The 17,208-nt window shown below is 37.1% G+C and overlaps 1 protein-coding gene across 50 annotated transcripts in view; it reads right to left on the bottom strand.

The window, feature by feature from the left end:
* ICA1 (islet cell autoantigen 1) overlaps positions 1 to 17,208 on the bottom strand; it is a 65,999-nt gene that overhangs the window by 20,571 nt on the left and 28,220 nt on the right. For all 50 annotated transcript variants that reach the window (XM_086856268.1, XM_086856281.1, XM_086856292.1 and 47 more), the window contains 2 exons: positions 3,178 to 3,303; positions 2,897 to 2,995 (listed from right to left, as the gene is read on the bottom strand). In XM_086856268.1, coding sequence (XP_086712394.1) covers positions 2,897 to 2,995; positions 3,178 to 3,303 — 225 coding nt within the window. The remainder of the gene's footprint in view (positions 1 to 2,896; positions 2,996 to 3,177; positions 3,304 to 17,208) is intronic.

Raw genomic sequence — 17,208 nt, 5'->3', positions numbered from 1 at the left:
CCTTCACCTGCATCTGGGCTGCTTTCAAGTAAAGCCAAGATCATCTGGATTGCACATAAAATCTGCCCTCTGCAGTTAAATCACGGGTGTTGACATTGCACTCAGCTCACCCAACAGCTCCTCCCAAGTGCCTTGGACAACTAATGCACTCCTTGACAGAAAAAGAATCAAAGCAACACAGCTAAGGGCAGTTTCAGGAGCCAGGCATACATTCCAAGATGTCACAACATTTATGAAAAAGTTCAACAGCACAGAGGAGACAAAAACTTTAATATATTTCACTTGGGGGGAGAACTAAAGAGGAAGAGGAAAAGCAGGTTGTCTCAGAACTTCCTCCCAGACATTGATCAAGGAAAGAAATACCACACCTCCCCAAAACCCTTAGAGATGCAAAATCATAGACAGTCTTGTCTATGAGTAAAGTCATGGTCTGACAAACAGAAACAACAGGACACCAGACTACAGCAGAGGTCAGCAGTTCTTGTAGTACCTGTACAGTGTTGTAGTACCTGTTTGGACAGAGTACTCCAAGGGAATACTCCATGAAAGGAGCTCAGGCAGCAGTATTCCACTTCACACAGAAATAAACAGATGCATTGAGATTTATGCCTTTTGACTCCCTTACCAGGGCTACTACTATTTCTAATACAAACTCTTCAAGAAGTCTGGTATTCTAGCATTTAAATTTAAAAAATGCAACTAAATATTATTTAAGTAACTAAGGCAAATAAACAGTAACAGAAACTAGAAAAAGGTATTATTCATGAAAAGTAGCCCCTGAAATAAACTTGAATTCAGTTGATATATGTTAATTTCAAGTCAATGAAACCTTAACAGCTTTACCAAAACAGCAGGCCATCATCTGTAATATTAAAGCGATGGATACAGTAACAGATACTTTTACATCTCTAAACACAGAGTTGTTAGCACATTAATAATCATCTTTCATCGAGAATAAAACTCAAGAGTTAGGAAATACAGCTGCAATAGCACAATTATACTGCTCTCTGCACATACCCTGAAGCAAAGAAAGCAAATGGGCTGCTTTTCATTAAGGGAGTTTTGCAAACATCTCTAAAGACAATGTTTTCTTTCCAGAAACAATCCCAAGAGATGTTTCAGAGTTTCTTTCTTGACATAAACCTGGTACACAAATATATGTTTATAATACAAAATACAAATAGCTGTTTTCTAGTACATGGCACCTTTTAATTTTTCAGTAAAACAATCTAAGTCAAATATTAACTTGCATTAATTTCTTATTTTAAAGTAAAACATTAATCCTACATTCACATATGCTTAGTTTAATTCAGTTTAATTTGTATGAGCAAGATTTTGTCTTTCATGGTATCATAAAAGACAAAAATTATTTGCAAGAACCAAATTCAAAATTTTCATTTAAGAAAGACCCGTTTTATGGTATCAGGCAGGGAAAAAATAGTCTAAAAGAAGTAACTTCCAATGAAATGTAGAAATGGACACATTGAAATATTTTATGTATATTTTAATCCAGAATATATTCTGATTTTACATTTTAGTGCAGAAAGGCAACAACAGCCATGGCATCTCCATTGGTTACATTTTTAGACCAAAAGTTTCTCTATCAGAAACAACACTACCTTCGATCAGCTATAGCTATGTACCATACTTCATTAAAAAATAATACTGCATAATCTCAATGTAAAATTAGTTTGCAGCTGCTTTTTAATATACAGTTACTCTGTTATGAGCATGTGATATGACTGGTAGGGATCAGTTCCCTAACCATAATCACCTATTGATATTCTACACCCAGGTGTAGCAGAGGTGAGGTGGGACTTGCCACTCCCTTCAGAAGTGACAAGCAGAACTCACTCAGCCTAGTAATGCAGCTGAAGTACCAGCAGACATCTATTCTCTTGGGCAACACAATCTCATCAGATGCAATCACCAGATTTTGATTTAATCACCTTAGCAATCATTTAATGTAAACAATCAGAAACTAATAGCTGGGGACAAGAGATTATGGAGAAGACTTTGGTATAAAAAATAACCCCCCACTCTAGAGACTGAAGGAAAAAAAACCCCTAATACTAAAAGCCAGTAACACAGTCTTACTCCCAAGCAGCTGTCTTCTGAAAGCACAGAATTACATGAAATCCTGTTGTTTTAAACTATCTCCTGATTAGCACTATTTATCAGCATACATATCAGTGCAAAAATGGGAAATCACATCTTCTCAGTGCAGGAGGTGGGCAATATAATTGGTTAAGATTTTCATAACAAAGGCTGCATCCTAAACACACTTGACTATTCCCAACCATTTTTACAGTTACTTTTTGCTTCAACAGAGTGCTTGTTACATGTGTGGGTTCAATATAGATGGTATTTCTTTATCATAGATTCCCAATCTAATTTCAAATTTAAATCATGGTGAAATGTTCCACAGGAGGAAGTTCAAAAGGTACAATCCATGCCTAAATGTCTCTCATCCTCCATCACAAGGGTACACCAAAACAGGTGCATTTTCTTTCTGAGGTGTAAATGTTATTATACACCTTGAAACATGCTATGTGTTGTTCAAATAATCAAATTTTTAGATACAAAACAGCATGAAGATTAAATAACCAGCAAATACAGGCTACCTACACAAATTAGACTGAAATTGCTTTGCATCAAAGCAAAGATAAAAACATCCTCAGAAACCTTTTAACATCAGGAAGGTAAGAGAAGAGCCCACCAGCATGTGTGGCCAGAAAGACATGAAACAGAAAACCTGTATTTGAATGAATAGATAAAGCAGGGATACAAGTGTCAGAGAATGTATGGAAAAAATATCAGCATGTACTTTCTACGTCCTTGTATAATTTCTTACTGGTTATCACTGGACAAACATACATATCTATATATTCCTTACCTTTAACATAGTGAATTCATATGGCTGATAACCTTTGAAACTTTCATGGATGGCTGCCATCGTGTGTGAAGTTTTTTCCCAAAAATGAAGCAGTGTTGTCTGTAAGGCAGGGTAAAATTTCAGTGCTGATGTTTACACAAATCTGTTCTCAGTGCAAATTTCACATCTTCCCTCCAACAATAGCTACATATTCTTATGGTTGAATATTGCCATGGTAACGTCTTAAAAAGCCACATTAACAGGAAAACATTCTTTCAGAGGTCAACATTTTCCTTGGATACCTGATATGTTGTTAACACATGAGAAAGGAGGTTGCATCTGCTTGCTCCCAGAAGATCCACTTTTTGACAGACATCAGTCTTCAGTTTGTCGAAGTTGAGTTTTGCATGTCGTACTTGTGCTTGAACCTTGACACAAAGGGACAATTGTTTATGTAGTGATTTTTTTTTCCTCCATTCTTAATGAAAGACCAAACTAATACAACCTCTAGGGAAATCAGACAACAGACTTAATTACAGTTTTATTTTTATCAATGCCACTGAAATTAAGATAAACTGGCTGATAAATAGTACTCTTACTATCTTCTCTATTATTGCTTTTAATAATATATTCAGTAAAGAATTTTTGTTTTCTAACCCCTCTTTTGTATGATAGATATTATTATAAAACATACATCAAGAACAATTGGAAAAGATACTTATATTGGTATCTCTTTCAAGAAAGACAAATTCAAAGCCTAACCAACAAATTTGGAGCTAAAAGTTTACTACACAATATACAGGTGCACAGTCAGAGACATTTCCATGTACCTATAGTAAGAGACAAATTAAACTGACAAAGTTTAAAGTCTGTCTGCAATGATACAGCACTTCAATATCTTTGGACTGCTACAAAAATTTCACTCATTAAAGTTCTCCTTCTAAAACAGGAGTGCCCTTTCTGTTTACTACTATCAGAAAAATATCAGGTCCCCTTTTCCTAGGAAATAACAATTTCAGTTTCAGGGGTTTCAGTTTTTCTAACTATTTTTCTATCACCTATTAAGTACATACACATGTACATTAAGTACATATAGAACACCCTGTTCCAAAAACTGTACATGCCTGACAACAACACTGACGTGATTTGGTATCAGGGTAGAAGGCTGATGTAGGCATTTAATATCCAGGATTTTCCATTTTTGTGACAGCTTTGCACACCACCAAAAATTATATTAATGAAAGACATTTGTTTAAATTCTGTAAACAAGTTTTGTTATAGTTTTCTTCCAATGGAATGGGAAACAGTCAAACCACAAAACATTATGAATCTCCTATAACTCTTTCATCATCAAAATAAAATATTTACCAAAACAATAAAATTTTTCACAATGAAAACAAACCATTTTATCATGAAGTAAATGACACATTTCTTTCCTTTTCTGGCCTAACTTGGAGAATAAACCCATTTTGTCCAGAATACACAAACTCAGTCAAAGATCCGTCAAACTTGTATGCTCCTGATCTTCAGAAGTGAATCTGGAACTTTGCAGCAAGTGCCTTGTGCAGTAAGAACAAATACACACATATCATAATGCAATCTGAAATGTTATGGTTGCTATACTTCTGCTTTTATTTTCCCAAACTCAGAGTATACAACCTCCAACCAGGCAGAAAACCAGCCAAAGATTTGCATCACAAATTCATCAGATGACCTACTCATACAAATTGTGGGACTCCTGGATTGCTGGACATGTGGCAACTTTGTTTCACTGATCAGTTCTGTTTAAGCAATACTGCATATCAGCCTAATCTGTTAATAAGGAAGAAACTATTACAATTCAAAATATGTCATAAATGCAGAATATTACAGGTGAGATTTAGAAAAGGATGATGCCAAAGGAGAAAAAAAACCAAAACAAAACACTTTTTCTTCTTTTAGTAAAGAGCAGCGCTAATCAACATTTACAAAATAGCTCTGTGGTTACTGCATTCATCCAGAAAAGGAAGTCTTCCAGCATAATGCCACCAAACAGTGAATAAATCTTGAGTTCTGGTAATAACAACTGAAACGTCTGACTGGATCCAGTGCTCTAACCACACAAGTAAAACATCTCACTGATGACTTGCTTGTTGTCTTTGCATGTTGAAGAGTTGTTTTTTTTTAAAAAAAGAGGTGTCTCCAGAAGATGGAAGACTTCTTAGGTAGTTAGGAGATGTTTTAGTGAGGTAGAGACAGATCTGAATTTCCTCAGGAAGGAGAAAATGGCTCCAATGGCTTCCACTTCTTAGGCAAGCACAACAAATGCTATAAGCTATGATACAAAAAGCAAGAAGCATCTACTACCAAGATATTTACTGTAAGGTATGGGATTTCATGAAAAGCCCTACACTGAGTCAGAGTTACACTAGCATGAGCTGAGGCTGCCCCTTAGTTTGGGATCCCCAAGGGCTGCTATACTTCTAGCTTGTGCCTGATGGAGGCCCAAGCAAGGCACCATGATATCCATGCCAGGAGTGCCATCATAGACAGGCACAGCTGTCTAGTCAAAACAGCATGTGGGTAAAGAGCTCATGGACCTCCAAAACTGAGCAGCACTAGAGCAAGACAGGAGCAGTGGCAGGAGAAGTGTAGAAGCTTTACCCAGTGCTGGATAAAGACATTTGTCCAGTGTTAGGTCCTCAAATCCTTTATTTCCTTTAGCTGCAAAGTGCCTGAGAGCACAGTTACAACTTCAGTGTGAAGAAAATCATGGGGCCTGTGCAAAAAGGAACTTCTAACTGAAATCCAAATACAGGATTACACACATCTTTTTCCATAAAGAATTACTGCAATGGGTAGGGATTTAAGTAAGAGATGTTGTAGGGTTTTGAAAAAACTAATCTCAGTTACAGCTATGAAAATCCAGAGAAATTCAACTGATGTAAATGGAAAAGTGTCACAAACATAACTATATTTTACAGTGGTGCAGCTGAGAACAGAATCCCCTTCCTACTTGGTATATCACAGCACTGGTGAAAGCACAGTAAGAAGAACTGTGGCTTTGTAGACTGAAAGTCCAAGAAAGCAAAGAATGTTAGTTCTGGGGACTATAAATACTCTGCCAGAGATGGTGAGCCACAATTAAAAAAAAAAAAAAAAAAAAAAAAAAAAATACCAAATGTAATTATGAATTCCTACTCCACCTCAAAAAAAATCCATAAAACAAAAGCACCTGTGAAGTTTGAGTTGCAGTTTTCCTGCATACATTCTTCAGAGATGTTTAGCAAAGAACAAGGTCGGCATTTATCTTAACTGAACATGTAATTAGTCTCTTTTAAAAACTAAAGCATTCATAAAGATAAAGAGGTGATCCACAACACAGTGTGGAATACAAACCCTTACCTTACGTTTATCATGCTCATACAGATGATTCAAGATATTTAATGCTGCGTTACCAAATGCTACACACTTCTCTTGCCAACCAGGAAAGATGTGATATTACAAAAACTATTAAATTAAGGATGCTTTTAGGTTTCTCTGGTATTTTGAAAGTTTACTAAGCAGAAGTATCCTTTTTTCAGCAGTAAGTGCAGGACAACCAAGGAAGAACTCCATACACTACATCAGCGTGACATTTAGCTTTTTATCTGTGCCAATAAATGCATTTTCAATTGAAATTATTATTAGACATCTTTTAAGATTACTTGTTGGCTTCAGGAATTAGGTATAAAACCTTAGTGCTTACAAAGCATAATCTACTTAATACCACACAAGTTATCAGAATGAACCTTTGGTTCTCTGCTCAAGGGAAAGCTTTTATAATACATACTAATCTTCTTCTCCTTTCTCTGCAATTACTCTCTAAGACATGAGAAACAGGACCTCATTGTGGTCTCAGTACTGAAAATTTTTATTCATATATTTAAGTTTATTAAAGCTGAACATAGAAAATTTCTTGAAAATCCTGGTCTGAAAACTGTCAGGATTTTATTGACCCAAGGAGAACCAGCTTGATCCAAACACAGCCTGAACATTTGATGATGAACAAGCTTCTAAGCATCTGAAACTACAGGTGCTAGATGTAAAATTTATATAAAATTTTTTATTATACAAGAAAATTTTACGGTACTCCTGACATAAAAAAGATCATTACTCTTTGTCTTTTTCTAAGCAGCAACCAGGACCAACTTGCTTTTAATTTGAACACCTAAGTACAATTTTCATAAAGAGCACACAAGAAAACGTAAATTTGGAAAGCAGTATCTTATTCAATCAACAGTTTGATGAACTACAAGATGCTAGACAAACCTGAAATAAATTCAAAGGACTGAAATGTTACAATCCTAAATCCCGAGGGCTCAAAAATCAGATTCTAGAATGCTTGATTGTAAGGGCAAATACTTGCTAACACAGTTTCCTAAGCAGTATCACAAAATGAATCAGGTTGGAAAGGACCACAGTGGATCCTCTGGTTCAACCTCCTGCTGTGGCAGGGCAAACCCAGAGCACACGGCACAGGATTGCGTCCAGGTTGTGAATATCTCCAGTGACAGAGAGTCCAAAACCTCTCTGGGCAACCTGTTCCAGTGCATGGTCACCTACACAGTAAAGAAGTTCTTCCTCATGTTCAGGTGGAATTTCCTGTGCATCAGTTTCTGCCTGATGCCTTTTGTCCTGTTGCTTGGCACCACTGAGAAGAGCCTGGTCCATCCTCTTGGCACCCTCCTTTCAAATACTTAGAGACATTGACAGGGTCCTTTCTCAGTCACCTCTTCCAGAGTCTGAACAGGCCCAGCTCCCTCTAGCCTTTCCTTGTAAGAGAGATGCTCCAGTCCCTAAATCACCTTTGTCACCCTCCACTGGACCCAGTCCAGGAGCTCCATGTCTCTTTTTCACTGAGGAGCCCAGAACTGGACACAGCACTCCAGGTGTGGCCTCACTAGGGCAGAGTAGAGGGGCAGGATCATCTCCCTGGACTTGCTGGCAATGCTTTGCCTACTGAGCACCAGGATACCATTGACATTCTTGGTCACAAGGGCATTGCTGGCTCATGGACAGCTTGTTATCCATCAGTACCCCCAGGTCCTTCTCCACAGAGCTGCTTTCCAGCAGGTATGCTGGAGAACTTTATTCGAACAGAAAAGTTTTAATCTTCAAGCATGCTAACATTAAAAAAAAAATAAAAAAATCCTGTGACCCAGTTAAGAAACTCTATTCAATATGTGCATTTACTAAAATACAGATTTGCCATGTACTTTCAAGGAGTCTTTATGTTGTCTACTGTACATCTGTGTTGCTACTTTCTTTCAATCTTCTATAAAATGCAAAATGTATTTTCAGTAGTAGCCTAATTTCAGGGACAATTCAGCTAGTGAAGCATCATCTCCAAAATTATGTTGGATAAATGTACTAACTCACTTTACATACAGTATATTTTTGTCTCAGCATTTTCAGCATAGAAGGAGAAACAGATGCTTTTAGTCTAATTTGTCACCCAGCCTCTCACTTACTTGATCTGAAAAGCATGCACAGTGTGAGTATAGGCTGGAAGGAGGGGGATAAATAAACCAAGGGGGAAAATGCCTGGAATATAGTAAACCCTCCTGTTCAGGGCTCTGGGTAAACTCTACCAGCAGATGGAATCAGTGCAGATCTTTGCATTAAGTAAGTATAGCACCTTCTGGCATACCGGATCATTGCAAAGACTACATGAAAATGAAATCAAACTGTAGTTTGAGGACAAAGTATTTACCATAGAACACAACTTACAGCATTTCAGCATATGGCACAGAAAACATAAGGAACTAGATTCTCAGTTCCCACAAATTCTAGTAATTTCATACTTTGAGTGGTGTTTTGATAAGGAACACCCATGACACTTTTGCATAAGCATAACTAAGTACTTACTGGTTTATTTTTCCCTTTCTTCTTAATTCAAGACTGATGATGCACAGTCAGAGAGCAGAAAAAGTACTGTTTTATACAAAATAATGCCTGTAACTAAACTTTTCCACATACAAGGTACAGACTTCCAATGCCTTGTGTAGTATGAAACCTGATTTCTGTGTGCTTTGGTATGTTCTACATTTTGCAGACTATACTTTGACTCAACTTGTTCCCTTGGGTTGGAATAGTATTTATAGCATTCATTAATCTCTGCTCCATCATTTTTTAAGAATAACACATAAAAACAATGGTTAAAGAGGGTGGGCATACTTCTGTTCGTCTGCTTCAAGGTTGGTTATTAAAATCTTCATTTACACTCTGATGAGAAACACTGGTAGGAATTAATTTTAGGAGATGAAATTTTTTAAGTGAGCCACATCTAGCTAAAAGGGAAAACTACTTGAACAGTATAAACAGATCCAAATGATATCTTTAAGTCTGAAGCTGAGCAGATGTACATCACATTTGTTCAAGAAATTAGACTACTCTTGAAATTTGAATTAAAAGAATTTTAGGGCAGATCAAATTCCAGTAACACATTTCTTACATTTGCCATTTTGGACTTAATGATGATCGTCTGCACTTGTGCAAAAGCCCTATGCACCTCACTCTATTAAGCTTGATTAAGCAAATTTGCAGTCATGTTGCAATTCATATAAAGGACTTAATCACCATTGTATGTCTACGAGTCTCAATCTGGAAACCAACCAAACACCTTCTATGGAAGAAGTCATACCACCAGTCAAATCACCCTATGATTCTATGAAAAATACTCTCTGCCTTTCTGCCACAAAAGTACAACAGGTATGTCAGCTTTGAAAAAGCACTTATGTTTGTGTTCTGAGGTACCTTAAACATATTGGCAAATTCATGTGGAGAGAGAGCAAGTAAGTGAAAGTTGAATTAAAGATGTATTAGGTCAGTTGCACTGCAAGAGAGAAAGATTCTGGAAAGGAAGATGATACAACTTTCTGATGTCCTAAAGTGGTAGAAATCTCCCATTACATACAGACTTCAACAAGGCAAGTCTATGACAAGATAAAAGATAACACAGAAACTTTTAAGCCACCAAAGGCCATTTTTCTAATGGCTGAAACATTAATGGTGAGAAACAAATAAAATATTCCACTAAAACACAGTGATATCCAACATAATCCAGTGAAATCAATGCCAACTGAAATGACTGCAAATACCTATTAGAATATTACCTACCATAATTACCCAGAGATTTTAGATTTAATTGGTCATGACATTCCTGAAACTCAGTGTAAGCAACAGAAGAAGAGTGCTAAAGTACACAAAAGAAAATTAAGACAAAAAAAGAAAAAAGGCAGAAGAAATGCTATATTGCTGCACAACAAAATATAGACAAATGCATCTTAACATGGATTAATATAACAGGAGCTGCATTTCCCTGTATTTACTGGGACTGGATCATGTTTCTCTGCCCAAAAGCTCAATATGAAACATCAACAGTCTACAAACAGAACGACCATAAAGTCCCTATAAGCTGATTAAAAGTTGGGGTTTTTTTCATTTAATACTGACATTTTTGATTCTAGTCAGAACCGTCAAATCTCCATGACTTAAACATGTATTTTTCTCTCCTTATGCTACAAGAATGCTTACGCTACAAGAAACCTTATGCTATGAAGAGAAAAAAAATTCTTTGATGAAAAAAATAGTAAAAAAGTCACATTATAACCAAAATGTTATTCCCCCAAAACCAGCATATTTCATGCAAACTTTATCATTCAAATGTGCTACAATTTACTTAATTCATTTTTTTTCAGTATGTTAAAAACATTTTATTAGAAAAATTTGATATCTGGGGATGACAAAATTTTAAACTTCATGAAGCCCCAAAAAGTGTATTATATTTTGTCCAATTTTGTAATTTTCAAATGCCCTATTAGGACATGGTCTATGGCAGTTCTTGAGGACAATCATTATGACTCTTCAAAATTTTCATCATTATTTTGGCTCAGTTTTTACCATAATTTGTCCCTGTGCATGTACTTCTCTCGTTGGTCATTCATGCCTAAGCCAGCTTTGGGTAGCTCCCCAGGTTGTCTAGAAAGACCTTTCTAGAGAGTTGCTGTCTATTTCACCTGAGAGGTTAAAGGCAGTACAAATAAGCAATGAGTATCACAAAATACTACTTCTGCACTTACCCCAAGGCATGCCTTCCACCCACAAAATTGTACTAGGTGTGCCAAGCTCAGGCCTTGACATCCACCTTGTTACCTTGTGGCCTGTGTTAGTGAATGGAGATCTAGCAAGCACAAGTAACTGACGCTAGAATTCACTTCCTATTACCCTGTTTCTCTCCACTGGACTATAAAGAGAACTCTCATTGATCAATTTAGATGCAGACATCTACAGAGAACATGTCTGAAGTTTTTTGATAAATCCTCATCTAAATGACACCCAGAAAAGGATTTCTTCTATTGCTAATAATAACCATAAGTATTTGAATGTGTGCCTTATTTACCTTTATAATTCATCCAGTATAAGCTTCCACGCCACGATTCTTGATAAACTCCTGATGAAAAGTCTCAGCAGCTTATGTATTGTGGTCTAACAAACTTTTCATCTTGTCTTTGTTAAATGAGACAGGCTGACTTAGGAACACATCTTAAGCAGCTTCTTTCCCCTGGTCCCCGTATTACATCTTATACTTTTTGATACTCTCCCCTCCAGGTTTTCAATCCAGTGATGTGGACTGTGATCTGTGCTTGCTCTAACTGCACCAAGAGACAGCACTGGCTTTCAGCTAAGCTACATATTTATAAGCTACATAAGCTTCATATTTACACAAGATCTTCACAAAAACTCTTGCAAAAAGCTTTCACCTGTAGTTGTAGAGCTGCAATTAGCAGTTTGCTGCTGAGAGGAAAGAATTAAATATACAAAAGTGATGAAATTGTGATTAAATACATGAAATAACTCTTTAATCTAGAACTTCAAACATACAGTTTTGTTGTTTTTATCTCCAGTCACTGAAGATGAGGTCTTTGTGCTCAGGATACAATTATATCACAGATGAAGCACGACTACCACTCTCTGTTCTCTTCTTTGACCATAGAGCTTCACACTTTTATTTTCTCCTGCCTATGTAACTTTGCCCTAATTTCTAGCTCTGTTATTATCATCTCATTACTTTGGGTCAGAGGCATGTTTTTCTTCCTGTTTGAAATTCACGTCTGTGGTCCAGGTCAAAGAGAATGCCATGTTATAGAACAACATGCTTAATGAGCTTTGCTGCAATTTTTACTTTAACAGCAACAGAAAAATCTAAGGTAAGAAAATATATTGAATACACTGAATTAACTACTATTATTTTTAAATCCCAACAAAGGATTTTTTCGAAAAGATATATAAATATCTACCAAAGCACCAGACCATGGATATACACCAGGACTTCTCTGTGGATTTTTTTTTTCAGTAGTGTATGAAATTTGGTCTTTGTGTCACATTTATGCCACATTTCCCTCTTCAGTTTTTCAGTATTTGGTCTGTAAAAATTTTACAGCCTTCAGCCTGTTGGCTCACACACCATGCAACTCCAGCCTGGCAGTAATGAGTAAACCATGGCCAGAACTGCTTGCTTCACAACCACTGACAGTCAGCAGATGTGAGCAATTTTCTGAACCCTGTGAGGATATAAGGTTATGGCTGGCTTGAATATTCCTTTTTTCCCCTCCAAAAAACAAAGGTTGGTTGTACCATCTTCTGATATATTCAGTGATGGCTATCACAGAAATTGAATAGCTCTCTCCTTTATGCAAACATATAGACATTTATCTTACTCCTTTCTTTCTTTTTTTTCCTAGTGTCTCACTTCCTTCATAGCCTTGTGTTTATTCCTGCTGTTTCATAATGTACCTTTTTCAACTCTCTTGTGTCTCTTTAAGGATAGGGAAAAATGAGAACCTCCTCACACTTTACACATGTGATTCCATAAATATTATACAGGGACATGACTTTTCACTCCGTATTTTTCTTCAACCAAAAGCCAAGTTGGATCTGCAAACACAGATCAGTTCAGGCTTAGCAATGGGGGAAAAAAGGGAAGGCAACAACAAAACATCTGACCAAATATGTAAATTAGTTTCTGTAAAAATGATAGATGAGAGTTTGCCAGGAAAAAAAAAAAAAAATAATAAGGAGGAGTATGATGGAAGGCCATCATACCACAGATACAAAACTTGTAAAAGATGAGACTTCAGCCAACAACACAGGAACCAGAGGGCATTATACTGAATAAGCCATTTGAATACAGCATGGGGCAAGGGGATCTTAACACAGCATCTGTGTCTGCAGGCCAGGTCTTTGATCACAGCCATGCATTGGGCATTGCCAGAATTTATATTGGTTCAAAAGGCAACTGGACAATTCTACAGGAAAACAAACCCCATGTCCTGTGATGTCTCCGCTGGTCACAGTACTAAAAGAAAACACCACTGTGTATTTGCTCTGTGCAACTCCCTAGTTGCTACCATTGGACACCAATGAAGAAAGATGATGCACAGACAGAGGATTTTTGTCTGAAGAATAAAGTAATCCTGAGGCACATTTGCAGGTTAAGGGGAGTTTGAGAATTTTCTTCTGGATTCAGACCTGCACAGCATCTTCTTATGTCAGAAGAACTCTCTATTCTGTGGTCTAAGGTAACACAGATACTTCAAATGAGCCTTTCCAACATAACACCTGTGTAACTTCAGATTTTCCACTACAAAAATTCAAAATCATGACTTACATAATTTTATAACTGTTAAGAGTGCCAGAGTGCATTCAAGCACTGCCTATACCCAAACATGCTTAAGTAGCAGAAATCACATGGAAATGTTTCACATATTGTAACTGTATGACAGATTGTTAGCTTTACATTCACACAGATTCACCTGGAGAAGGGATGGGGGCAGTTCTGAGGTGCTCCAACATTTCTACAATAAAAGTTGCAGTATGGAAAGAAGATCAGATCTCAGTCCTTTCAAAAAATTTTGTATTGCCTTCTAAAAAGTCTACATATACATTAAGACCTGAGCTTTGAATTTTGGAAATCAATTGCCAAAACTTATAGGATTTACCTGGACAAGCCTAGCTTGTCTTTCACCATCCACCACAAACCTCCTCTCTTCTTTCAAGTCCCAGAGGGTTGTCTGCCAAGTGAAATATTTAGTCATGATATTTAGGTGAGGACTAGAATACTAAACAGTGCTCTTGTCTACATGAAACGTGGAAAAATGTATATCTAACTAATTTTTCCCTCTATTTTTTAGAGGGCAGTTTGTTAAAAATAAATATTCATGAAACAGCCTTGCTTCTGGATTAGGCATTTCATCAGAACAGACCCATCAACTACATGTACTCTAAATTCATATGAAAAAAAGTTGTTCTGCTATTCAATCAACAAGATGTACTAATTCTATATGTCTCAAGAGAATGTGTTTTTTTCCTTGCCTGTTTTAACCTTTTTTGATGCAATCTGACATATTTTCTTCCCTACTGTCAGTACTATAAAAGAGCAAAGACATGGATCCAAACACCGCTTAGCAGCAGCAAAGTTTTGTTACATACAAATTAATTTTCTCTGAGCCATGAAAACTATTTGTGGCAAGTAATACAGTGCTCTATACTAAATAAAAACATTCTGAACAGCTGCCCTGAAGCAAAAGAAATACACTTCCTCCTCCATTATTAAAAAGTAATTTAGTCCCTTCATTGGAAAAAAGCCTTAAACACCACAGGTTGAAAGGTACAGCCCAACAGCAACAAAAAACCTCTGAAGTTATTTTTCTATGGAATTACCAAGAATTAAGGTGGTATTTTCCTCCTCCTTCCCGATTTTCTCCCCTCTAGCATGGCCGAGTGGAGGCAGACACAGTGTGTCATTTTGGGTGAGCAACGCCTCTGCAGAATCCTTTCCACTTACCCAGCAGCTGGACACAGCCCTGATCAAAATTACATCCACAGTCCAGCAAGCTCACCCAGCCAAAAACCAAAGTCTTTAGCTTAAAGCCTCACAACAACTTTCACAAACAGAACACACAGTGCAGACCCAGAATGTGAATCCAATTGCTTAAAATAAAACAATTACAACAAAATATACAAAGAAATATTCACAGAAAATACATTAGCTTAAAAAAAGTTCTATCAAATACAGTGTGCAACTGACTCTCAAACACATGATGTGGACTGCTTCTGTAATTCCAAGCACTATTTTCCGTAAAATGAAGGAAGGTCTGTTAAATTTAAGAAGATGAAAGCAACAACAATCTTCAATTTTTCAGAACTGCACTCAGAGGCATTATAGAAATTATGATCACATCACAACATAAAAATTCAGGCAAAGCAAAAACACATTTCTGAGTCACCTCATTTCAAAACATTCAAGAGCTTTTGAGCTCACAGACCAAGAAATGGAGATATGTTACTTTACTGCAGGTTAGCTAAGCTGCTTTAACAAAAAAATTTGAATTAAACTGATGCTAAGTGTGTTTACACAAGACTTATTTCAAAACAGGAGTGGTTTACTTGAATTTAAGTTTGGGAAAATACATATTAAAGCTAAACAGATAGATGCTATGCTCAAAACACAGTTACACAGAGTTCTGCACCACTTCATCTTCATCTAGGCATCACTCTTCAGAAAAGCAGCATCTCTGCACAGCCATGCATCTTCCCAAGAAAACAGGTCATAAATACTTCTGGCTTTTCCTTTCCGAAAATCTTCCCCTACTCTTCAAATACATAGCCCCACACTCCTTACATGTTGCCAAGCAACTTCTCTATCTCCTGCCTGTGCAGGAATAAATCAATTCCAAATGAATATGTCCAGACGTCATGCAGGATAGAACCTGGCCTCAGCAGCTTTGATCCAGAAAGTTGTAGCTTGTGTTCCCAAGAAAGGTTCAAGGGGAAATAAAGGGATACAGCCAGTAGCAGCATCCCAGCTGACACTACTGCTGGCTGCATGAGGCCTCTCCTCCTCTTTCATCCAGTATAAAGAGAAACTACTTATGGTCAATATGTTTAACTTCAAACTGCATCAAAGGAGGGAGTTCTAATGCAGTGAGATATGGGACAGCTGAGAGCTGGAGTGCACACAGCCTCTCCTCCCAACCCATTCACACAGGGTCGTTACAGGCATAAACCGTGTATGAAAGCAGCTCCACGTCTCAGAGCTTATACCTTCTGGCTCTCAGAAGTCAGAATCTCAGAGTCAGATAATCTGACTCTCAGATTATCAGTGAGCAGAGAACACATCGTGCTACTGAAACTATCAATATGGATGGCTTCCTCACAGCTATTGTATTCATTTCTACAGTTGGATCAATATGCAAATTATTTAAAAAAGGGAACAAACATGAAATGACAATTTAAATGAAAGGAAAGTGGTAAATATATAACTTCCAGCCTTGTTAAAACATTTGGTTTTTTTCTACTTTAAGAAGCCTTTTAAATGCATGCTTCAGCTTTCTGCTGGTAACAAGTTTCAGTACTGGTGCGACCCAGAATGTGTGGTTTACTAGGCTGAAAGGAAACAAAGACCAAAAAACACTTGTTGACACTAGCAGGGACCTTGAAGCAAGGACGTACAAAGAAAATATTCATGATCCGCAGACTCTTACATTGAATAGAAAATTATATTCATCTAAGCAGCATTATGTCAGAGTTTGGGGATAGATTTTTACATTATGATCCCCAAATGTATTTCCAGTAGGGAACACACGTCTGTCAGTCTGCAGACAGGAGTCATTACCACCACAGCGTGCCTGGACACACCCTTCCAATCTGCAAACAGGCGCATATTTTCACGCCTGGACACACATCCTCTTTAGGGAAGAATATGGATAGTCCTGAAAACTTAGGACTACTGAACTCTCCTCTCCTGAAATGATTATAAGGGAGTTCATAAAAACTCAACAGTTCTTTGCACATATGCAAATAACTATATATAGTCTGAAAACAAAGAGTCGCATTTTATTAGTATGATCCAAGTCTGTAAGTTGCTAAAAATTATTGCAAAGATTTGTATCAAGAAGCAGGCCAACCAAGACAAATGGCAAAAATGAAGAAGTAATATGATCTTTCAGGTCTGAAAGATCATATACAACTCTAAAGCATGCATAACCTGGACTAAGTGTTACAAGTGCTGAGAACTGCTGAACTTATCATTACTCAACTGTGTTAATCACATTAGACAACCTGAGAGCAAAAGATGGTTGCCACACATGGTACAGGGAGGAATACTGGCAAGTGGAGAGCAATTAGCCCATGCAGGAAACTGAGACAGTTAATTACTGATTCTGAACACTGAAGACCAGAGGTGATAAAAATAAAATCGTAATATAGCATAAAATTAACATGTCTACTATGGCCATGACTGTATTCATCTA

The sequence above is a fragment of the Cyanistes caeruleus genome, chromosome 1, assembly GCF_971803275.1.
Source record: "Cyanistes caeruleus chromosome 1, bCyaCae1.hap1.1, whole genome shotgun sequence".
Classification (NCBI taxonomy): Eukaryota; Metazoa; Chordata; class Aves; order Passeriformes; family Paridae; genus Cyanistes; species Cyanistes caeruleus.
This window is presented reverse-complemented; position numbering and strand designations above follow the sequence as displayed.